Genomic DNA, 22,745 nt, shown 5'->3' on the forward strand with positions numbered 1-22,745 from the left:
GGCCAGGGCACGTGTTGTCGCTGCCACACAGCGGCGGGTCTTGGCGCTGGCACCTGGCTGGGTCCGGTGGGCAGGTCCCAGACTTCTCTGCAGCAGGGAGAGAGAAGGCCTCGCAGCGGGCGTGGGGGGAGCCGGCGGCCCAGCCCGCAGTGGGCTCACCTGTGTGGCACCCAGTGCCCAGGCACCAGAGGCGGCTGGTTGGGAGGCTGCTGCCCCCGCCTGTGCTGTGCCTTGCTCAGGGTGTGCGCCCCTGTGCTGGGGGACCTCGCACTGGCCACCCAAGGCTCCGGAGAGCAGGCCCTAGAGGCGCCGGGGAGCAAGGGGGCCGCCGGGGCTGGGCGGGAGAGAGAGGCCAGGAGAGGGAGCCCAGCAACACTGCAAAGCGCCGTCCTGCCCCAGGCAGCCCCTCAGCACCGATCAGCTGCCTCCAGCGACGCTCCCGGGCACCGTGAGCCCAACTGCAGATGCGCTGGCCGTGGGAAGGGTGGGAGAAGGCCCGGCCGGTGGGGGCTTCCCCCCAGGATGTAAGGGGTTAAGCTGGTGACCCCTTGGCCTGCCCCCGCAGGTGTGCCTGGTGTGGAGTAGCGGGGGGGCTGTCTGCTCTGTAACCCGGGGTCCCCTGCGCCCTGATGTGTATTAACCCAGACACCCGGGCTCAGGCCGAGGAGATAACGGGGGGGGGGGGGGGGGGGACAGCTGCTGGCTGTGAAACATGAAGGGAGCAGTGTTAGCTGAGGGCTGATGATCTAGGGGGGACAATGGACCCCCCCGCCCCAAGGGGGCTGAGGCACCCTGGCCCTGCCTCCTGTTCCCACGTCACGTCTGTGCTGGGCTGTGTCCGGGAGGAGCAATAACCCCCCCCCCCCCCGTTCTACCGGCTGGTGGAGTCTCATCGTGCTGCAGCCGGGGTGCAGAATCGGGGGGTGTGACGAGTTGGGGTCCCTCCCGATCCTGCACCCCCGTAGCAGCAGGAACAGACTCCCCAGGGTGCAGCCCAGCACAGATGGAATCTGGTTACAGGAACTGGGGCCAGGATGCCTCAGGCCCCCTTGAGATGGGGCGACCGGGCCCTACAACCCCAGCCCCCGCCTCAGGCTCCACTGCGACACCGACTCTTTCCCCAGGTCCTTTGTTTAGCCTCTTCCCTTAACTTGTGGAACAGGTTCGGCCACTGCCCTGGGGCGGTAGGGCGCCCCCTGCTGGGGTGGCTGACGGACGGATGGGGGGCTAAGACGGCACCAAGGACCCCCCCAAAGGGCCCTGCTGCTGCTGGAGAAGCTGCCCACCTGCATGGCGCCCCCCCGGCCGAGCCCCTCTCTAAGCTGTGTGTCCTAGCCCACGTCCTGCTGTCTCCCCGCTGCAGAGGTGCAAGGGGCCCGGCCCCGCAGTGTCTCCAACGCGGCAGCAAGGGGAGATGCCAGCCGATCCGCTGTCAGTGCCGGGGAGGGGCCCAGGCGGGGGGGGGGGGGTTGAGGGCAGCAGCTGTGGGGCTGGGCGCTGGAGACACCTGCTCAGTCTGCGTGTGGGGCGGGCGCAGCCCGGAGACTCCAATTTACCTGCAAAGACGGGGGGCATGCAGACGTGACCGCACCCGTTACTGCAACACTTCTGCCCCCGGGGGCACTCCGCGTCCTCGCCGCACTCCTCCACGCAGATGCCTGCCCCCTGGGGCTCTGGGCACATGCCGGCTCCCCCTGCACACAGAGCAGCCCTGCCACGGCCGCAGACTGACCCCCCCCCCCGCCTCTGGCCCTGCCACGGCCGCAGACTGACCCCCCCCCCCCGCCTCTGGCCCTGCCACGGCCGCAGACTGACCCCCCCCCCCCCCGCCTCTGGCCCTGCCACGGCCGCAGACTGACCCCCCCCCCCCGCCTCTGGCCCTGCCACGGCTGCAGACTGACCCCCCCCCCGCCTCTGGCCCTGCCACGGCCGCAGACTGACCCCCCCCCCCGCCTCTGGCCCTGCCACGGCCGCAGACTGACCCCCCCCCCCGCCTCTGGCCCTGCAACGGCCGCAGACTGACCCCCCCCCCCCGCCTCTGGCCCTGCAACGGCCGCAGACTGACCCCCCCCCCCCGCCTCTGGCCCTGCAACGGCCGCAGACTGACCCCCCCCCCCGCCTCTGGCCCTGCCACGGCCGCAGACTGACCCCCCCCCCCGCCTCTGGCCCTGCCACGGCCGCAGACTGACCCCCCCCCCGCCTCTGGCCCTGCAACGGCCGCAGACTGACCCCCCCCCCCGCCTCTGGCCCTGCAACGGCCGCAGACTGACCCCCCCCCCCGCCTCTGGCCCTGCAACGGCCGCAGACTGACCCCCCCCCGCCTCTGGCCCTGCCACGGCTGCAGACTGACCCCCCCCCCGCCTCTGGCCCTGCCACGGCCGCAGACTGACCCCCCCCCCCGCCTCTGGCCCTGCCACGGCCGCAGACTGACCCCCCCCCCCGCCTCTGGCCCTGCCACGGCCGCAGACTGACCCCCCCCCCCCCCCGCCTCTGGCCCTGCCACGGCCGCAGACTGACCCCCCCCCCCCCGCCTCTGGCCCTGCCACGGCCGCAGACTGACCCCCCCCCCCCGCCTCTGGCCCTGCCACGGCCGCAGACTGACCCCCCCCCCGCCTCTGGCCCTGCCACGGCCGCAGACTGACCCCCCCCCCGCCTCTGGCCCTGCCATGGCCGCAGACTGACCCCCCCCCCCCGCCTCTGGCCCTGCCACGGCCGCAGACTGACCCCCCCCCCCCGCCTCTGGCCCTGCCACGGCCGCAGACTGACCCCCCCCCCCCCCGGCCCTGGCACCTGCAGCCTGGAGCCCTCCCTGCGCAGGACCCAGGAGAGAGGGGAAAGTCGGAGCAGTGGGATCCTGCCAGGCTGGCTAAGGGGGCTGGAGTCCTGGTCCTCCCCGAGTGACCCCCACACCCCTCCTGGCTTAGCCAGGGCCCCTGCCCCTGCCTGGGGGAGGGTCTGCCGCCACCCAGGGGGATGCTGCTGCGTGGGGAGGCGAGTTCCCCAGCCTGTGGCCCCGCCCATACTCAACCCTGCTCTGCCCAGGCCTCGCCCCCTCTCCCCAGACCCCGCCCCTCTCTCCAGACCCCACCCCATCTTCCCAGACCCCGCCCCCTCTCTCCAGACCCTGCCCCCATCTCCCCAGACCCCGCCCCCTCTCTCCAGACCCCACCCCACCGTCTCCTCAGACTCCGCCCCCTCTCTCCAGACCCTGCCCCCATCTCCCCAGACCCCGCCCCCCTCTCCAGACCCCACCCCACCGTCTCCCCAGACCCTGCTCCCTCTCTCCAGACCCCCCCACCATCTCCCAAGACCCTGTCCCCCTCTCTCCAGACCCCGCCCCATCTCCCCAGACCCCGCCCCACCATCTTACAAGACCCCGCCCCCTCTCTCCAGACCCCACCCCACCGTCTCCCCAGACCCTGCCCCCTCTCTCCAGACCCCGCCCCACCGTCTCCCCAGACCCCGCCCCCTCTCTCCAGACCCCACCCCACCATCTCTCCAGACCCCGCCCCCTCTCTCCAGACCCCGCCCCACCGTCTCCCCAGACCCCGCCCCCTCTCTCCAGACCCCACCCCACCATCTCTCCAGACCCCGCCCCATCTCTCCAGACCCTGCCCCCATCTCCCAAGACCCCGTCCCCCTCTCTCCAGACCCCGCCCCACCATCTCCCCAGACCCTGCCCCCTCTCTCCAGACCCCGCCCCGTCTCCCCAGACTCCGCCCCCTCTCTCCAGACCCCGCCCCACCGTCTCCCCAGACCCTGCTCCCTCTCTCCAGACCCCCCCACCATCTCCCAAGACCCTGTCCCCCTCTCTCCAGACCCCGCCCCATCTCCCCAGACCCCGCCCCACCATCTTACAAGACCCTGCTCCCTCTCTCCAGACCCCCCCACCATCTCCCAAGACCCCGTCCCCCTCTCTCCAGACCCCGCCCCCTCTCTCCAGACCCCGCCCCATCTCCCCAGACCACACCCCCTCTCTCCAGACCCCGCCCCATCTCCCCAGACCCCGCCCCACCATCTTACAAGACCCCGCCCCCTCTCTCCAGACCCCTCCCCCTCTCCCCAGACCCCGCCCCACCCTCTCCCCACTGGCTCCTTCGCTTCCCTCCCGCTCTCTGCTCCCTCCTTCCAGCCAAATCACGGAACCCAAATGTGGCAAATGACGTTCACCCGCCTCCCCTCTCCTAAGGCAAAGGGCCAGGCTGTGGGGCCTGGGTGAGCGGGAGGCACCAAATGAAACCCCCCACATCTGGGAACAGACGAGTCCGTGGCGGGTTTGTTGCAGGGAGTAAAGGAACGGGAAGTGGCTGCTCCAGCTCTCTGGGCGCGAAGGGGGCGGTCCTGTCAAGGGGGGGCGGGGAATCTTTTGGGGGGGGCACTGACCCCCAGAAAAATCAGTCAGAGGCCACACGGAATTGAAAAGCAAAAGATCCCGCCACTTGGCGACGTGGCCCCAAGGGGGACCCCCCCCCCGCGTGCCTCCCCGGTGGGAAGGGACCCCGAGGGAGGATTTACTCTTCTGGGGCCCAAGGCTAAGAGATTTCCTGGGCCCCTCCCTGAGCCCTAGAGATGGGCCAAATGAGGGGTTCAGTGAGTGGGAGACTGGACTGTGGTGCACGACTGGGCTGGGGGGAGGGACCTGGGGGTGCAGGAGCAGGCTGGGGGGAGGAGTCTGGGGGGTGCACGACTGGGCTGGGGGGAGGGACCTGGGGGCTGCAGGAGCAGGCTGGGGGAAGGGTCTGGGGGGTGCAGGAGCAGGCTGGGGGGAGGAGTCTGGGGGGTGCAGGAGCAGGCTGGGGGGAAGGGTCTGGGGGGTTCAGGAGCAGGCTGGGGGGAAGGTTCTGGGGGGTGCAGGAGCAGGCTGGCGGGAGGAGTCTGGGGGGTCCAGGAGCAGGCTGGGGGGAGGAGTCTGGGGGGTGCAGGAGCAGGCTGGGGGGAGGAGTCTGGGGGGTGCAGGAGCAGGCTGGGGGGAAGGTTCTGGGGGGTGCAGGACCGGGCTGGGGGGAGGGGCCGGGGGGGTGCAGGACCGGGCTGGGGGGAGGGGCCTGGGGGGTGCAGGACCGGGCTGGGGGGAGGGGTCTGGGGGGTGCAGGAGCGGGCTGGGGGGAAGGGTCTGGGGGGTGCAGGACCGGGCTGGGGGGAGGGGCCGGGGGGGTGCAGGACCGGGCTGGGGGGAGGGGCCTGGGGGGTGCAGGACTGGGCTGGGGGGAGGGGCCTGGGGGGTGCAGGAGCAGGCTGGGGGGAAGGTTCTGGGGGGTGCAGGAGCAGGCTGGGGGGAGGGGCCTGGGGGGTGCAGGACCGGGCTGGGGGGAGGGGCCTGGGGGGTGCAGGACCGGGCTGGGGGGAGGGGTCTGCACCGCTGCCCCCGGGACGCTGCTGCCCTCGTGCACACGCGCCGTGCCCAGGCTGTGTAAGAGCAGGGCTGGCAGGCCGGGTGACAGGCCGCGCGGAGGCAGCAGCCCGGGAAGTGGGGGGGGGGGCGGTGCCCGTACCTGTGCGCACGGCCACGCACGCCCGACCGCACCCCGTGTCACAGCACTTCTCGTGGCGCTCGCACACGTGGTCGTCCAGACACCAGTTGGAGCGGCGCTGCCTCGGGTCGCTGCAGGGCGCTGCCAGGGGACAGGCCCCGGGGTGCTCTGGGGGGGGAGGGGGGGCACAATGAACCCCCCATGCAGGTGAGACCCTCCATCTCCACCTGCCCTGAGAACTGCCCGGGGGGGGTGTCCCGGCCTGACTCTGCCCCTCCTGCCCCCGCCCTCTGCAGACCCCTGCTCACTCCCAGCTCCTGCCCCCCTCCCTGCCCGGCCCTTCTCTCCCGTCTGCCCGGGGCGGGCAGGGCACCGGGGGCTGCCCATGGGGCGTCTCTGCAGCTGGTTACCTCGGTAGGGGGGCACGCAGTGCATGGCACAGCCGGCGAAGCAGCATTTGTCCTGCCGGGGGCAATCCCGGTCGTGAGCGCACGTGTCCCGCTCGGTGCACGGCACCAGGGTCTGCCAGGGCTTCTGCTTGGGGCACGCGCCGGGCTTCTCTGGAGAGAGGGGGGAGATTTGGCTGCTGAACAGGGCGCCCCAGGGTCACGGCGTCCCCACGTGCCCGGCACAGCAGCCGTGCCAGCCTGCTCCCCACTGCCCCTCGGGGCTGCCTGGGACCCCTAGCCCCTGGCACGAGGCCACCCAGGCCCCTGTGCTGCTAGTGGGGCAGGCGAGGCTCTGGGCAGCATGCCCAGATCCGCAGCCCACAGGCCGGACACAGCGGGACATGGCCCCCTTGCACCAGCCAGCCCCTGGCGCTCTGGTTACCTTTCTCTGGGGCCCGGCACCTCCGGCCACACCCCGTGGCACAGCACTTCTGGTCCCCCGCACACTCCTTGTCCTCCTTGCACGAGGACTTGCACAAGGCCGACGTGGACGTGGTCCCGTCCGTCAGGGGGCAGACGCCGGGCTTCTCTGCAAGCAGGAGGCAGAGGAGTGAGGGGGCTCCCCGGGGGGCGAGCCCCCCTCCCCAGCAGGGCCGCAGCCTGGCTCTCCTGGTGCTGCTGCTCCGTGCCGGGAGCGAGCCGGGGCCGGGTCACGCTGGCTCTGCCTCGGCGCTCGGCTGGCCACCGTCTGGGGGAGCCTGGGGCCCGTGCCAGCCTGGCCCTGCTGGGTCCAACCCACCCCCACGCCGACGGGTTGGCCCTGCTGGCCCCAGCCCTGCGGCCGTGGCTGGGCCTTCCCTCCCGACCAGCGTCTCGTGGCCCGGCCGGGGGGAGACGCCAGGGCCTGGCGGGACGCGCTGAGCTGCCTCCTACCTTCCGAAGGGGCCAAGCACTCGTGGTCACAGCCGCGCAGGCAGCACTTCTGGGCCCCGGGGCACTCGCCGTCCCCGTGGCACCGGGCCTCGCACTCGTAGCTGAAGTAGAGGCCGTTGGTCACGGGGCAGAATCCAGACTTTCCTGGGCAGACAGAGGCCGGGGGTCACGGGGCTGGGCAGAGGCGGCCGGGGAGGCCCTGAGCCCGCTGGGGAAGGGTGGCAGGAGAAGGGAGGGTCCCTGGGCTGGCTGCCGGTGATCAGGCTGTGGGGCTGGGTGGGCGAGGCCGGGTGCTGCCAGCCTCAGGACGAGGGCGAGCGGGGGAGGCTGGCGCACTCGGCCGAGGATGTATAAGGCCCCGAGCCCCCTCCATTTTGTCTCCATCCCGGCGGCTCCCCTCTGCCGACACTGGCTACAAGCTGAAGCGCTACACGAAGGACTGAACGACCCGGCCACGCTGCGGCTGCAACTCCCCACACGCCACTGCAGCCGCCAGCTCGTCCCACGTCTGCTCCCCACCGGCGGCGTTTGCTTTGGGTGCCGCGAACAACTCGCGCTCTCCCCCTTCCTTTGCCAACGCCCCCCAGGCCTGGGCCGCCGAGGGACGGGCGCAGCGCCAGGGCAGTCGAGAAACCCGCTTCGCTACCGCGTCCTTCTACAGAGAGCGGCGCGGTGTCCCCGGCCAGGGCGCCAAGGGGACGTGGCCAGGCAGGGGGGACGGAAAGACAAGCACTACCCTGGGGACAGAAAGGGCCGGCCTCTGAGTGTTGTAGGGTGGTGAGGAGCAAGCCAAGGGACCCTCGCGTGGCCAGCTCTGGGGAAGGAAGGGAGGCCGTCCCTTCAAGGCGGGGCTGCGGAATCTCTTTTGGGTCGGGGCCACTGACCCACAGAAAAGTCAGTCAGAGAATGGTCCCCTGCACGGCCATTTCCCAGCGGGGTACTGGGGGAGCAGCAGCCGCTTCCCCCCGCCAGGCGGAGCCCGTGGACCGAATCCAGCTCGTGGGCCGCAGGTACCCACCCCTGCTCTAAGGCCTCTTTCCCAAGGAGGGGGAAGCAGAGCGGGGCTGGCCGGACACTTGGAAGCCGAGTTTGTCCTGCAGTAACGAGGGGGGACGTGGCAGGTTGCACGTACAGGCTGCAGGTCTGAGCGCCAAGCCCCTGAGGCCAGGCGGAGCCGCTCGATCCGGCCAGGAGGGCGCGGAGACGGGGTTTAATAACCCACCCATGCCTGTGGTGTAGCGGGGGGGGGCTCTCTGCCCGGTGACCCGGGCCCCCCTGCGCGGTGAGGTGAGATTCCCACTGACCCACCCACATGCGGTGTCAGGACCTTGCTGGCTGCTGTGCTTGGGCTGTGGGCTGTGACTGACCCCTACTGGCCCCTGCCTGTGAGCACGGCCCAGCAGGGGGGCTGCCTAAGTCAGGTAGACAAAGACCCAACCAGTCAGAGGAGCTGAGGGCAGCCAGGGAACTGAGGAAGTGAGTGTTGGGGGAAGGGACAGTGGCTGGCTAAGGGTGTTGGGTGAAGGGAACAGGCTAAGCTGAGGGCTGAGGGCTAGGGGCGATGGACCCCCCCAATCCAAGGGGTCTGAGGCATCCTGGCCCTGACTCCTGTAGCAATATCACGTCTGTGCTGGGCTGTATCCTGAAGGAGCAATAACCCCTCTCTACTCTCTGGCTGGCGGAGTCTGTTCTTGCTGCTACGGGGCTGCAGGATTTTGGGGAACCCCGACTCGGCGTCACAGTGGTGGCAGCGGTGGGATGCACCCTGTGGATGGAGCTTCCAGCGGCAAGTGACGGGGAGCAGTAGAAGGAAGGGGCTTCCAAGAGCCAGATGTGCTGGAGGCAGAGCGAGGCGATACCGGGAGTCGTGGGGCGCTGCAGCACTTGGTCAGTGAGTCTGCACCCCGGGGACCGGCGGGCGGGGAGATGGCCTACGCCCGACTCCTGAGAGCAGAGCTGGTGGGGCTGTGCAGGGAGGGGCCTGTCCGTGGGGAAAGCAACCAAGGCCCAGGACTGCCCGGCTGGAAGAGAATGACCCGTCCAGGGGCCTGGATCCTGTCCCCGCAGGGAGCAGCCAGACCCCCCTGGGAGTGCCTCAGGCTCTCAGACCGGCCAGACAGACGCGGTGCAGCAGCAGTTCGTCCAGGGCGGGGCCCAGCCCGGCAGCGCGGCGGCAGCTGGAGATCGAGCTGCGGATGAAGGAGTTGGAGGTACGGGACCGGAGAGAGGAGCGCCAGGACCGAGAGGCAGCGGCTGCACGAGCTGGCCATGGCGGAGCGGAGAAGCGGAGGGGCCCGGCTGCGGTGAGTGGGGCGGCCAGACACTTGGAGAAGCTTGTGTTGGCCCCATGTAAGAATGTGGGGGACACGGACGGTTCCTCAGCTCCTGTGAGCGGCACCAGCTCCCCCAGCAGACCGGCTGCAACAACCCCCCTCCCCCCCCCTGTGCTGGATCAGGAGGCCGCAGGGGGCTCAAGCAGCTGGAGGATCTGCAGCCGGGCGCCTACGAACGGTCAAACAGACCCTGCTGCACAAGTCGGGCTGACCCCCGAGATGTACAGGAAGAAGTTCCGGGGGGCGCAGAGGGGACAGGGGAGACCCATGTGGACCTGGCCTCCCGCCTGGCGCAATCCTGCCGCAAGTGGGTGTCTGGAGTCGGAGCCCAGACCGCAGAGGAGCTGCTCAAGCTGGTCATGATGGAGCAGTTCTATGAAGCGTGCCCACCCAAACTGAGGCTGTGGCTCAAGGACCGGAGACCAGAGAACCCCCAGGAGGCCGGGAGACTGGCGGATGAGTTCACGGAGAGCCGGTCCGGGTGTGAACGGGAGTCCCGGAGAGAGAGGGAACCGCGCAGAGACCGGATCTCGGCTGAGCGACGGAGGGAGTCAACTACGGGGCGAGACCAAGGAACAGGTCGTCTGCGCCCCAGAGAACCAGCCAGGGCCTGGACAGAGACAGCCCAAAGCCTAACTTGCCAGCGCTGTGGGCAAAAAGGCCACAAGAGGGCTCAGTGCACCAGGTCCCAGGACCGGGGACTGTCCAGGGTTAACTGGCTGGGGCGGGAGGAAGGGCAGGCTGCCCCAGAGGCAGGGGCTGGCAGGCAAACCTCAGCTCAGAGAGAGGGGAAGGAGGCTCAGTGCCCCTCCCCTGGGAGGTCCGACCCCCGGGAGGCGGATTTCTCCGTGTACCGGGTGGGGGCAGGGCGGAGCGAGAGCCTCGTGCCCCGGCAGGTGGACGGCAGGGAGGTGACGGGCCACTGGGACACGGGGCGGAGGTGACGCTGGCCCGGCCCGAGGTCGTAGCCCCAGACCACATGGTGCCCAACACTCAGCTGACCCTGAGGGGCACAGAGGGGACCGGTTTAAGGTGCCCGTATGCCGGGTGCATCTGAAATGGGGGGCTAAGGGGGGCCCCAGGGAAGTGGGGGTCACTGGCACTTGCCCACGGAGGTGCTGATGGGGGTGACCTAGAGGAATGGCCAGAAGGACCCCACAGGACCCTGGTCACCACCCGTAGCCAGAGCCAGCGAGGGGCTGGCGGCCCTGACCCAGGGGAGGGCTCCCTGCAGGGGGCTCAGGGCCCCGTCCCAGCAGACATGGGGCCCAGCAGGGCTAGAGCCCCGGACCCAGGCAAGGGGGGAACAGGTCTCTGTCCAGGCGGAGGTGCAGGCAGATCCCTCCTTGCAGCGGCTGAGGGACCGGCCTGGCCCCGGCGCAGCTCAGCCCTGGGGGAGGCGGCCGGGAGAGATTCCTGTGGGAGGGGGGTCCTGTCCGGGAATGGCTCCCCCCAGGGAGGTGGGTATGCCGGCTCCAGCGGCAGCTGGTGGTTCCCCAAAAGTATCGCCGCAAGCTGCTGTATCTGGCCCATGACGTCCCTTTTGCAGGGCGCCTGGGGATCCGACGCACCCGGCTGAGGCTGCTGCAAAGCTTGTACTGGCCGGGGAGATTTGCGCCGTGCAGCGGTGCTGCCGGGCCTGCGACTCCTGCCGGGGGGGGGGAAGGCCCAGGGTAGGAGGAACACTGCTTGGAGGCCCCTACCCCGTATAGAGGAGCGGTTCTAGAAGGCAGCATTAGAGCTAGCAGGGCCTGTCGGCCAGGTGACCCCGACGAGGAACAAATACACCCTGGTAGCCATGGATACGGCCACCCACTGCCCCGGGGCCGTGGCCCTGCCCTCTAGCGAGCAGACACGGTGGCAGACGCGCTGCTGGCCCTGTTCAGCGGGGGGGGGGGTTCCCCCAGGAGTCCTCACAGACCAGGGATCCCACCTCATGTCGGCCCCGCTCCGGTGCCTGTGGGAGACGCACGGGGCCCGGCTCACCTGGACCCCAGCGTAGGGCGCCCGGCCCAGCGGGCTGGTGGGGAGGTGCCAGGGGACCCTGGTGCAGATGCTGGAGGCCTTTATGCACCAGCACCCGCAGGACTGGGACAAGTGCCTGCCCCCCTGCTGTCTGCACACAGGGAGGTGCCCCAAGGGTCTGCCAGGCTTTCCCCGACGGAGCCAGGGTGCGGAAGGGGGAGGCCCCCCTGGGCTTGCTGAGTTATGGGGGGGGAGACCCCCCTGGATGGAGCATCGGGGGCGGGGGACGTCCTGGCTTTCCGGGAAGGCTCGCTGAGCTCGTGGGCCCGGCCAGAGAGATGCCCGAGCTCAGTGTTAGGGCTGGTACGACCGCAGAGAATGGGCCCATGCCGGGTCCCCCAAAGCTGGGCAAGAACCCCACAGCGGGAGTCGGCTCCTGCAGGGCAGCGCTGGCCCAAGCCAAGGGGGGCGCCAGTGTCACCGCGGCGGCTTTACCGGCGGGGGCCTGGCCTTCCCCAGGGCACAAGCGGAGCGACCCCGCTCAGTTCGCTCTCGGAGGGGGAGAGGCGTGAGGCGGGGGGGGGGTCTGCTCTGTGACCCGGGCCCCCTGCGCGGTGCTGGGATTCCCACGGACCCCCCACATGCGGTGTCAGGACCTGGCTGGTCGCTGTGCTTGGGCTGTGACTGACCCCTACTGGCCCCTGCCTGTGAGCACGGCCCAGCGGGGGGTAGACGAAGACCCAAGCGGTCAGAGGAGCTGAGGGCAGCCGGGGAACTGAGGAAGTGAGAGTTGGGGAAGGGACAGTGGCTGGCTAAGAAAGACGAAGGGAACAGGCTAAGCTGGGGGCTGGCGGTGTCGGGGGGCTGGCAGAGGCGGGACCGGTCGGACCGTGCCAGTGCCAGCGCCAGTCCGCGGGGCAGGGCGCCCTGGAGATGGGCTGGTGCTGGGGGCTCCAGGTCAGCCCTGTGGGGCCCAGAGCAGTGACTGCCCAGCCTGCCCTTAGCCCGTGCCCAGCGCTGCAAGGGTCCCGGCCCGGGGCGGCCACAGCAGAGCCCGTGGACCCTGCTCCTGCTGCCCCAGGCTCCCAGTCCAGCTCACCCTGGGGGGGGGGGTCCCTGGCAGACCCAACTGCAGCCGCTGCTCCTGCCCTGCTGCCCTCGTGCACACGCGCCGTGCCCAGGCTGTGTAAGAGCAGGGCCCGCAGGCCGGGTCACAGGCCGCGCGGAGCCAGGAGCCCGGGGGGGGGGGGGGGGGGCGGTGCCCGTACCTGTGCGCACGGCCACGCACGCCAGGCCGCACGCCGTGTCGCAGCACTTCTCCAGGCGCTCGCACACGTGGTCGTCCAGACACCGGTTGGAGCGGCGCTGCCTCGGGTCGCTGCAGGGCGCTGCCCAGGGACAGGCCCCGGGGTGCGCTGGGGGGGGACAAGCGGCACAATGAACCCCCCATGAGAACTGCCCATGAGGGGGGTGTCCCGGCTTGACTCTGCCCCTCCTGCCCCCGCCCTCTGCAGACCCCTGCTCACTCCCAGCTCCTGCCCCCCTCCCTGCCCGGCCCTTCTCTCCCGTCTGCCCGGGGCGGGCAGGGCACCGGGGGCTGCCCATGGGGCGTCTCTGCAGCTGGTTACCTCGGTAGGGGGGCACGCAGTGCATGGCACAGCCGGCGAAGCAGCATTTGTCCTGCCGGGGGCAATCCCGGTCGTGAGCGCACGTGTCCCGCTCGGTGCACGGCACCAGGGTCTGCCAGGGCTTCTGCTTGGGGCACGCGCCGGCTTCTCTGGAGAGAGGGGGAGATTTGGCTGCTGAACAGGGCGCCCCAGGGTCACAGCGTCCCCACGTGCTGGGGCAGTGCCCCCCCTCCAGCCCTCGTGTCATGCCCCCCAGGCTGGAGGGCTCCTGGCCCGTGGGAGCGCTGCCCCCCGGCGGGCGAGGGAGCCAGGCCCTGGCGCTCTGGTTACCTTTCTCTGGGGCCCGGCACCTCCGGCCACACCCCGTGGCACAGCACTTCTGGTGCCCGCACACTCCTTGTCCTCCTTGCACGAGACTTGCACGAGGGCGACGCGGACGTGGTCCTGTCCGTCAGGGGGCAGACGCCGGGCTTCTCTGTAAAGCAGGAGGCAGAGGAGTGAGGGGGCTCCCCGGGGGGCGAGCCCCCTCCCCAGCAGGGAGGTGCCTGGCTCTCCTGGTGCTGCTGCTCCGTGCCGGGAGCGAGCCGGGGCCGGGTCACGCTGGCTCTGCCTCGGCGCTCGGCTGGCCACCGTCTGGGGAGCCTGGGGCCCGTGCCAGCCTGGCCCTGCTGGGTCCCACCCACCCCCACGCCGGCGGGTTGCCTGCTGGCCCCAGCCCTGCGGCCGTGGCTGGGCCTTCCCTCCCGACCAGCGTCTCGTGGCCCGGCCGGGGGGAGACGCCAGGGCCTGGCGGGACGCGCTGAGCTGCCTCCTACCTTCCGAAGGGGCCAAGCACTCGTGGTCACAGCCGCGCAGGCAGCACTTCTGGGCCCCGGGGCACTCGCCGTCCCCGTGGCACCGGGCCTCGCACTCGTAGCTGAAGTAGAGGCCGTTGGTCACGGGGCAGAATCCAGACTTCCCTGGGCAGACAGAGGCCGGGGGGTCACGGGGCTGGGCAGAGGCGGCCGGGGAGGCTGGGGAGGGTGCCTGCCTTTCAATTTGGGATTCGGAGGGATCGGCGCTGGCCATGGGGGAGATGTGGGGCAGCAATGGGCCTGGCATGTGGCTGGTGCTGTGGGATGGGGAGCAGCATCTCCTGGTGCGATTGCTCCGTGCAGTGCTGAGGGGGGGGGGGCTGTCGGAGGGTGGCCTGTGCGGGGGGGGGGGGCTGTCGGAGGGTGGCCTGTGCGGAGGGGGGCTGTCGGAGGGTGGCCTGTGCGGGGGGGGGGGGCTGTCGGAGGGTGGCCTGTGCGGGGGGGGGGGGCTGTCGGAGGGTGGTCTGTGCGGGGGGGGCTGTCGGAGGGTGGCCTGTGCGGGGCTGTCGGAGGGTGGCCTGTGCGGGGGGGGGGGCTGTCGGAGGGTTGGTCTGTGCGGGGGGGGCTGTCGGAGGGTGGCCTGTGCGGGGCTGTCGGAGGGTGGGCCTGTGCGGGGGGGGGGCTGTCGGAGGGTGGCCTGTGCGGGGGGGGCTGTCGAGGGTGGCCTGTGTGGGGGGGGGCTGTCGGAGGGTGGCCTGTACGGGGGGGCTGTCGGAGGGTGGCCTGTGCAGAGGGGGGCACTGTCGGAGGGTGGCCTGTGCGGGGGGGGCTGTCGGAGGGTGGCCTGTGCGGGGGGGGCTGTCAGAGGGTGGCCTGTGCGGGGGGGGGGGGGCTGTCGGAGGGTGGCCTGTGGGGGGGGGGCTGTCGGAGGGTGGCCTGGCGGGGGGGGCTGTCAGAGGGTGGCCTGTGCGGGGGGGGGGGGCTGTCGGAGGGTGGCCTGTGGGGGGGGGGCTGTCGGAGGGTGGCCTGTGCGGGGGGGCTGTCGGAGGGTGGCCTGTGCGGGGGGGGCTGTCGGAGGGTGGCCTGTGTGGGCAGGGGCAGGCAGGCGCGCTGGGCGTGGCTGGGTCGGTGCCAGGCCCGGGCAGTGAGCAGCCGGTTTCTAAGCAATGTGCCGTGAATTGATGCTGTCGGGGGAGCCCCCTCCCTCCCCCAGGCAACCGGCTGCAGCCTGGGCCGTGGGCTGTCTGGTCTCCCCGCCTGTCCCTGGGCCGTGGGCTGTCTGGTCTCCCCGCCCGTCCCTGGGCCGTGGGCTGTCTGGTCTCCCCGCCCGGCCCTGGGCCGTGGGCTGTCTGGTCTCCCCGCCTGTCCCTGGGCCGTGGGCTGTCTGGTCTCCCCGCCCGTCCCTGGGCCGTGGGCTGTCTGGTCTCCCCGCCCGTCCCTGGGTCGTGGGCTGTCTGGTCTCCCCGCCTGTCCCTGGGCCGTGGGCTGTCTGGTCTCCCCGCCCGGCCCTGGGCCGTGGGCTGTCTGGTCTCCCCGCCCGGCCCTGGGCCGTGGGCTGTCTGGTCTCCCCGCCCGGCCCTGGGCCGTGGGCTGTCTGGTCTCCCCGCCCGGCCCTGGGCCGTGGGCTGTCTGGTCTCCCCGCCCGGCCCTGGGCCGTGGGCTGTCTGGTCTCCCCGCCCGGCCCCTGGGCCGTGGGCTGTCTGGTCTCCCCGCCCGTCCCTGGGCCGTGGGCTGTCTGGTCTCCCCGCCCGTCCCTGGGCCGTGGGCTGTCTGGTCTCCCCGCCCGTCCCTGGGCCGTGGGCTGTCTGGTCTCCCCGCCCGGCCCTGGGCCGTGGGCTGTCTGGTCTCCCCGCCCGGCCCTGGGTCGTGGGCTGTCTGGTCTCCCCCCGCCCGGCCCTGGGCCGTGGGCTGTCTGGTCTCCCCGCCCGTCCCTGGGCTGGCCCGAGGCTGTTCTCCCGCCGGCCTCACCTGCGCCCTGCGCCGGGCACTTGGCCTGGCACCGATGGTGGCAGCAGCTCTGTGCTCTCGGGCAGTCGCGGTCCCCGTGGCATCGCTGCCCCCCGTGGCCCTTGGGGACGGCGGGGCCCGCGCCGGGGTCCCCTGCAACACAGGGCGGTCACAGGGCCGCGGTGCCCCCCGCTGGCACAGGGAACGGGGCTGGCGAACCACCCTGCTCTCAGCTAGCCTCAGCCACGGCGGTCCATGGGCCCCGCCAGCTCTCTGCGCACTGCTGCCCCGCCCAGCCCGGCCCTCGGCCCTCACTGCCCCAGTGCCAGGCCCGGCCCGTAACGCTGGGGCCCCCACCCGAGGGCCACAGGCTCCAGGGAAGCCCGGCTCCTGCCCCTGGGGAGCGCCGCTCAGCCTGGCCCCTGGCAGGCAGGGACAGGTGGGCAGAGGTTGCCCCCGAGCAGCCCCCGGCTCGGGCCATCTCACCTGGCGCGCAGACGAAGCTGGAGCCTCAGCTGCCCCCTGCCCCAAATCCCTCGCCCCCTCGGCCCTGCCGAGCCCCACTCCACCTCCTCCATGGGGAGACCAGCCCAGTTTCGGGGCAGTCTGGGGCTGGAACCATGAAGGGACCAGTCCTAAGGAGGGGCTGGAATTTAGGGGCCCAGGGACCCATCTCAAGGGGGCAGAGGCTGCCTGGCCCAGACTCCTGTAGCCACGTCCCGTCTGTGCTGGGCGGGGTCCTGGAGAAGCAGTAACCCCCCCCCCCTCCGTTCTACTGGCTGGCGGAGTCTGTTCTGGCTGCTACGGGGGTGCAGGGTCGGGGAACCCCGATTGCGTGGTCACACGCAGCCCCTCCTCCTCGGCCATGTGCTCCAGCCCCCAAATCCGCTGGCCCCTCCAACGCGCCCCCACCCTTTGTATAGTGGGGGCCCAGAACTGGTCGCAACACTCCACACGTGGCCTCCCCAGTGCCGAATGGGCCAGGATTCGGGGTGGTCCCACGGGGAGCCCCCATCGCCTCGTGCTAGGCCAGAGCTGCATTAGCCTGGGTGGAGCGGGGGGTGGGGACGCGCCCTACGCTGCCAGGACGCTTGCGAGGGGGGCTGCACGGTGGGGCCACGTTCCTCACCCGGTGGGACGGTTGCCACGTCCACGCAGGCCAGGCCACAGCCATTGCTGCAGCACCGCTGGGCGCCCGGGCAGTCGTGGTCAGAGTGGCACCTCTCCTCACAGGTGCCCACGGCTCCTTTGGGCAGCGCCGGGCAGTCTCCGGACCCCACTGCCAGACAGAGCCACAGGGTCAGAGCTGGGCCCGCAGCCCTGGGGCAGGAAGGGGGCCCTAGGGCCATGGACCAGCCTGGCACGGCCTCCCCTCCGGGCGTAGCCCAACCCTGCTCCCGCCTCTTGCACGCCCGCCGTGGGAAGGGGCGTCCCAGGCACAGGAGAGCCCTGCGCACTGCCCCATGGTGCCGGCACTGCCCCCCGGGACCGGGGGCGTGTGGGGCCTGCAGCGAGGGGGGACCGGGGCCCACTGGGAGCTGCAGCCGTTCCCACAGCACTTCTGGGGGCCTGGGCGCCATTTCTCCTCACTCGGCGCCGGTCCGTCCCTGCCGGCGGCTGGGCACTCACCGGGCCTGGCTGGGCACAGGGCGCCCCGCTCAGCCAAAGCCTCCAGCTCGGTGGGACAGTGCACCAGGGCCCCCTTTGCCCCCTCCCCCTCCGCTGCGGGGACGCCAGTGAACTGGGCCTGGCCGGGGCGTCCTGGGGCTCGGGGGTATGTCCGGCGCCGCCCCATCCGGCGGGCCCCCGCGGCGTGGAGCTGGCCCGGCTCACCGGGGGGGGCGCAGGCCTGCCGACACTCCGCTTCCGTCCGGAAGTTGTTGGCGTTCCCCCGGCAGCCGCGGTACCAGAACTGCTCGCAGCGCCGGGAGCTGGCGTTGTAGAAGTACCGGGGCGAGTAGGCGTCGCAGGGCCCGCAAGGGGCGGCAGCTGGCAAATGTCTGGGGGCAGAGCAGACGGTGGGGGGCGGCACCGGCAACGAGAGCCCCGCTGGGGGCGCCGCGCACGCCTGAGCCGGGTTCCGCTGGGGCTGGGGGGAGCGGCCCTGCTCCAGCGCCCTCCCCGAACTGCCTCTGCCCCCCCCGCCGGGGGACCCTTGCTGCGTCCCGGCCGGGGCCCTTTCCCTCCTGGCCGGGGCGGGGGTGCGGGGCGCTAAGTGGGGCCCTGAGCCCAGGGTGCTAGGGACTGGTGCCCCCGGGAGCCCCCCCCGTTTGTGCTGCAGAAGGGAGGCGTTAAACATGAGCCTGGCACTGAGTCGGGGGGGGCTGCCGGCGCTAGGCCGGGGGGGGGGGCAGGTGCCAGAGCACCAGGCCTAGATCCGGCGCCGATCCTCGCCCAGAGCCCAACTCGCAGCCGCTGCCCCCTCCCCCCTTCCCCGCGGGGTCCGGGGCCGCATCGCTCTGCTCCCGGGATCCTGTTTCCTGCCCCACTGGCCTCCTGCCTCTGCCCCGTGCCCCTCGCCACCCCCGCACCCACAGACACGGCCCCGCCTCAGCCGCTGTCCCTGGCACCCGCCGCCTCGTGGACCCAGCTGGGAGCTCCTGGGGGGTGTCGGAGAGGGGTCCCCGACCGTCACTCATCCTGATGCTGGCTCAGCCGGGGGGGGGCCGGCTCCACGCTGAGCTCCCCTTACCCCGCACCGGCTCCAGGCAGGTAAAGCCGCAGCTGATACGGCAGCATTTCTCGCTTCCCAGGCACTCCCTGTCCCCCGAGCAGCTCCAGAAGCAGGGGTCCAGGACGTCCTTCGGGCCTCGGCAGGGCACAAGCCGGGTTTCTCTGGAGCACGAGGGGTCACGGGCAGAGACGTGAGATGGGGCCCTCCCTCAGCCCCCACCCCTGGCTGCCCCCTCCCTCAGCCCCCACCCCTGGCTGCCCCTCCCTCAAGCCCCTGCTCTGGCCTCTGCCCCCTCCCTCAGCCCCCTGCCCTGGCTGCTCCCTCCCTCAGCCCCCACCCCTGGCTGCCCCCTCCCTCAAGACCCCTGCTCTGGCCTCTGCCCCCTCCCTCAGCCCCTGCCCTGGCTGCTCCCTCCCTCAGCCCCACCCCTGGCTGCCCCCTCCCTCAAGCCCCTGCTCTGGCCTCTGCCCCCTCCCTCAGCCCCCTGCCCTGGCTGCTCCCTCCCTCAGCCCCCATCCCTGGCTGCCCCCTCCTCAAGCCCCTGCTCTGGCCTCTGCCCCCTCCCTCAGCCCCCTGCCCTGGCTGCTCCCTCCCTCAAGCCCTGCTCTGGCCTCTGCCCCCTCCCTCAGCCCTCAGCCCCCTGCTCCAGCCCTTGCCCCCTCCCTCAGCCCCCATCCTGGCTGCCCCCTCCCTCAAGCCCCTGCTCTGGCCTCTGCCCCCTCCCTCAGCCCCCTGCCCTGGCTGCTCCCTCCCTCAGCCCCCACCCCTGGCTGCCCCTTCCTCAAGCCCCTGCTCTGGCCTCTGCCCCCTCCCTCAGCCCCCTGCCCTGGCTGCCCCCTCCCTCAAGCCCCTGCTCTGGCCTCTGCCCCCTCCTCAGCCCTCAGCCCCCTGCTCCAGCCCTTGCCCCCTCCCTCAGCCCCCATCCCTGGCTGCCCCCTCCCTCAGCCCCCGGTCTCGCTGCCGCCCCCTGCCCCTCTGTGCCACCCACAGCCCCTCTCTGCCCGAGGGGAGAGTGCCACCGGGCCGCGGGCGCCTGCACATCGCTGCTCTCCCCAGGGCCTGGGGGTGGCAAAGCCGCGCCCGGCAGCAGTGCCCAGCGGGGGGCCCTGGCGGACTGGGGCCTGTGGGCGGCAGGATGAGGCCGGTGCTGGGGAAGGCGCCGGGTAGCGGTTCATTGGGGGCTGGGCAGAGGCCGTTGGCGCCCCGGTGCCCTGATGGGAGGGTGGCCCGTGGCTCTGTGCCCGGGCTCTGCGTGGCGGGTACCTTCCTCGGGGACCACGCACTGGAGCTGGCACAGGTGGTAGCAGCACTTCTGCGGCCCCGGGCAGGTGGAGTCGTTGAGGCAGAGGGCGGGCTCCGTGTAGGGGCACTCGACCAGGCTGGCCGGGCAGGTGCCCGGCTTCCTTGGGCTCCAGGGCGTCCCTGAAACAGAGAGGGGCCCTAGGAACCGCGCCCGGGGGCAGCGACCCCCCCACTCTGCCGCTGACTTCCGCTAGCGCAGCGACCCCCTCGCCTCCCGCCCCTCGCTCGCTGGGGCAGACACTGGGGCACGCGCCTTCTGAAGGCTGCATGTGGGCGCACACTGCCCAGGGCACCCAGCTGGCTCGGCTGCCCGCCCACGGGGCTGTGCCCCCCCAGGGCGCGTGGAGGGGAACGCGGGCGCTCTGCAGCGCGGGGTGCTCGCTCTGCTACGTGCTGCGGGTCCAGACCACGTGGCGCAGCGGCTCTGAGCCTGGGGCCTTTGCTCCTCGCCAGGCAGGCGGTGCCAGGGCTCTGAGCAGCCCCTTGCGGGGTGCCAGCCTGGCTGGACCCGGGGCTCGTCGCTCAGTCCGGGGGGGCTGCCCCCTGCCACTGACCGGGGGTCGGGGCTGCACCCAGCACGATCTGCAGGCGGGGCACCAGCAAGGCCAGGGACTCGCGAGGTGTCGGGGGCTCTGGGGAGAGACAGTCCTCGCCTGGGGCCGGTGACACCCCGCTCCCCCTGGTGCCCTCAGAGCCCGGCCCTGCTTCACCTGCAGGCTGAGGGGTCCAGGCTCCCTCTCCGGGCGGCGCCGGCGGCAGGGGGGTGCTGAGGGGCCCTGCTTGCGGGGCAACGCACTCCAGGCCACAGCCGGTGAAGCAGCATTTCTGCTGGCCAAGGCACCCCCGGTCGTCCCCCGCAGCGGTTCGGGCAGGGCCGCGGCTGCAGCACCTTGTGCTTGGGCAGGCGCCCGGGGAGGCTGGAGGGAGGCAGAGCCCAGGGTGAGCAAACGGGCAGGTCCCTGCCAGAGAAACATCCGGGGGCAGAGCCTGGGCAGGCTGCCTGGGCAGCCAGGGGGCTCTTGGCCCCAGGAGCAGCTTGTGGCGGCTCGTTCCTCGTGGGCTCCAAGCCAGTCCCTGGCCGGGAGCTGCAGGAGTTTGGACCCAGATAAGGCCTGGGGTCAGGCCGACCCACCTCCCCCAGCAGCCAGCTGCTTGCCAAAGCCTTCGCCAGGCCCTTGCTGCCCGCACACGCCGGCCCTCGGCACCAGGTTCCCTCGAGCACGGGGGGGGGGGGGGGCTGCTCAGGGCCTCGGGGTACCGGGGACTGGCCAGGCGCGGGGTCTGGGCACACCCGGCCTCCACAGGGGAAAGACGCTGCCTGTTCTGGGCACCTGCAGGGCCAGGCACGGCCGGCGGGCAGCGATGGGGGTGCGTGCCAGGCCGCCCCTCCCCCTCTCCGGGGGCGCTCCTTGCAGAGCCCTGCCAGGGTGACGGGGGGCAGAGTGCACGACAGGGCGCCCAGGCCCGGAGAACGGGGGGCATCGCGGCGGCCCCGGGCTCTGCGCGGCCCCTGCACCCCGGAGCCTGCAGCCACTGCCCGGGCACCGGTTGGCTGAGGGACGGGGGTGGGGAAGCGATTTCCAGCCTTCAGGAGCAAGGCCACATTGGACCACAGTGACCCTGTTTGCACAAGGGTCCTGTGCCAGCAAACGTGCCTGATTCACCTCGTCAGAGCACAGCTGTTAGTGCCAGGGGCCGCACGAGGGGCACACAGCTGTTAGTGCCGGGGGCCGCACGAGGGGCACACAGCTGTTAGTGCCAGGGGCCGCACGAGGGGCACACAGCTGTCAGCGCCGGGGGCCCGCACGAGGGGCACACAGCTGTTAGTGCCGGGGGCCGCACGAGGGGCGCACAGCTGCCAGTGCCAGGGGCCGCACGAGGGGCGCACAGCTGTCAGCGCCGGGGGCCGCACGAGGGGCACACAGCTGTTAGTGCCGGGGGCCGCACGAGGGGCACACAGCTGCCAGTGCCGGGGGGCCGCACGAGGGGCGCACAGCTGCCAGTGCCGGGGGCCGCACGAGGGGCACACAGCTGCCAGTGCCGGGGATCGCACGAGGGGCGCACAGCTGCCAGTGCCGGGGGCCGCACGAGGGGCACACAGCTGCAGTGCCGGGGGCCGCACGAGGGGCACACAGCTGCCAGTGCCGGGGATCGCACGAGGGGCGCACAGCTGCCAGTGCCGGGGGCCGCACGAGGGGCACACAGCTGCCAGCGCCGGGATCGCACGAGGGGCGCACAGCTGTCAGCGCCAGGGGCCGCACGAGGGGCGCACAGCTGCCAGCGCCGGGGATCGCACGAGGGGCGCACAGCTGTCAGCTCCAGGGGCCGCACGAGGGGCGCACAGCTGTCAGCGCCAGGGGCCGCACGAGGGGCGCACAGCTGCCAGCGCCGGGGATCGCACGAGGGGCGCACAGCTGTTAGTGCCGGGGGCCGCACGAGGGGCGCACAGCTGCCAGCACCGGGGATCGCACGAGGGGCGCACAGCTGTTAGTGCCGGGGGCCGCATGAGGGGCACACAGCTGTCAGCGCCGTGGGCCGCACGAGGGGCACACAGCTGCCAGTGCCGGGGGGCCGCACGAGGGGCGCACAGCTGTCAGTGCCGGGGATCGCACGAGGGGCACACAGCTGTCAGTGCCGGGGATCGCACGAGGGGCACACAGCTGCCAGCGCCGGGGGCCGCACGAGGGGCGCACAGCTGCCAGCGCCGGGGGCCGCACGAGGGGCGCACTGCTGTTAGTGCCAGGGGCCGCACGAGGGGCACACAGCTGCCAGTGCCGGGGGCCGCACGAGGGGCGCACAGCTGTTAGTGCCGGGGGCCACACGAGGGGCACACAGCTGCCAGCGCCGGGGGCCGCACGAGGGGCACACAGCTGCCAGTGACTGGCTGCACGAGGGGGCACACAGCTGCTGTGACTGGTTGCACGAGGGGGCACACAGCTGCCGTGACTGGTTGCACGAGGGGCACACAGCTGCCGTGACTGGATGCACGAGGGGCACACAGATGCCGTGACTGTTTGCACGAGGGGCACACAGCTGCCGTGACTGGCTGCACGAGGGGCACACAGATGCCGTGACTGGCTGCACGAGGGGGCACACAGCTGCCGTGACTGGCTGCACGAGGGGCACACAGCTGCCGTGACGGGCTGCACGAGGGGCACACAGCTGCCGTGACTGGCTGCACGAGGGGCACACAGCTGCCGTGACTGGTTGCACGAGGGGCACACAGCTGCCGTGACGGGCTGCACGAGGGGCACACAGCTGACCGTGACGGGCTGCACGAGGGGGCACACAGCTGCCGTGACTGGCTGC

The 22,745-nt window shown here is 72.1% G+C and overlaps 1 protein-coding gene across 1 annotated transcript in view; it reads right to left on the reverse strand.

The window, feature by feature from the left end:
- The window catches only part of LOC102453690 (uncharacterized), a 42,049-nt gene that overhangs the window by 12,025 nt on the left and 7,279 nt on the right, over positions 1-22,745 (reverse strand). The window contains 13 exon segments of the mRNA XM_075901542.1: positions 5,493-5,639; positions 5,882-6,031; positions 6,303-6,449; positions 6,794-6,937; positions 12,360-12,506; positions 12,720-12,868; positions 13,050-13,194; positions 13,535-13,678; positions 15,482-15,613; positions 16,590-16,739; positions 17,294-17,440; positions 17,443-17,462; positions 20,212-20,353. Coding sequence (XP_075757657.1) covers positions 5,493-5,639; positions 5,882-6,031; positions 6,303-6,449; positions 6,794-6,937; positions 12,360-12,506; positions 12,720-12,868; positions 13,050-13,194; positions 13,535-13,678; positions 15,482-15,613; positions 16,590-16,739; positions 17,294-17,440; positions 17,443-17,462; positions 20,212-20,353 — 1,764 coding nt within the window.

The sequence above is a fragment of the Pelodiscus sinensis genome, chromosome 18 (genome assembly GCF_049634645.1).
Source record: "Pelodiscus sinensis isolate JC-2024 chromosome 18, ASM4963464v1, whole genome shotgun sequence".
In the NCBI taxonomy this organism is placed as follows: Eukaryota; Metazoa; Chordata; order Testudines; family Trionychidae; genus Pelodiscus; species Pelodiscus sinensis.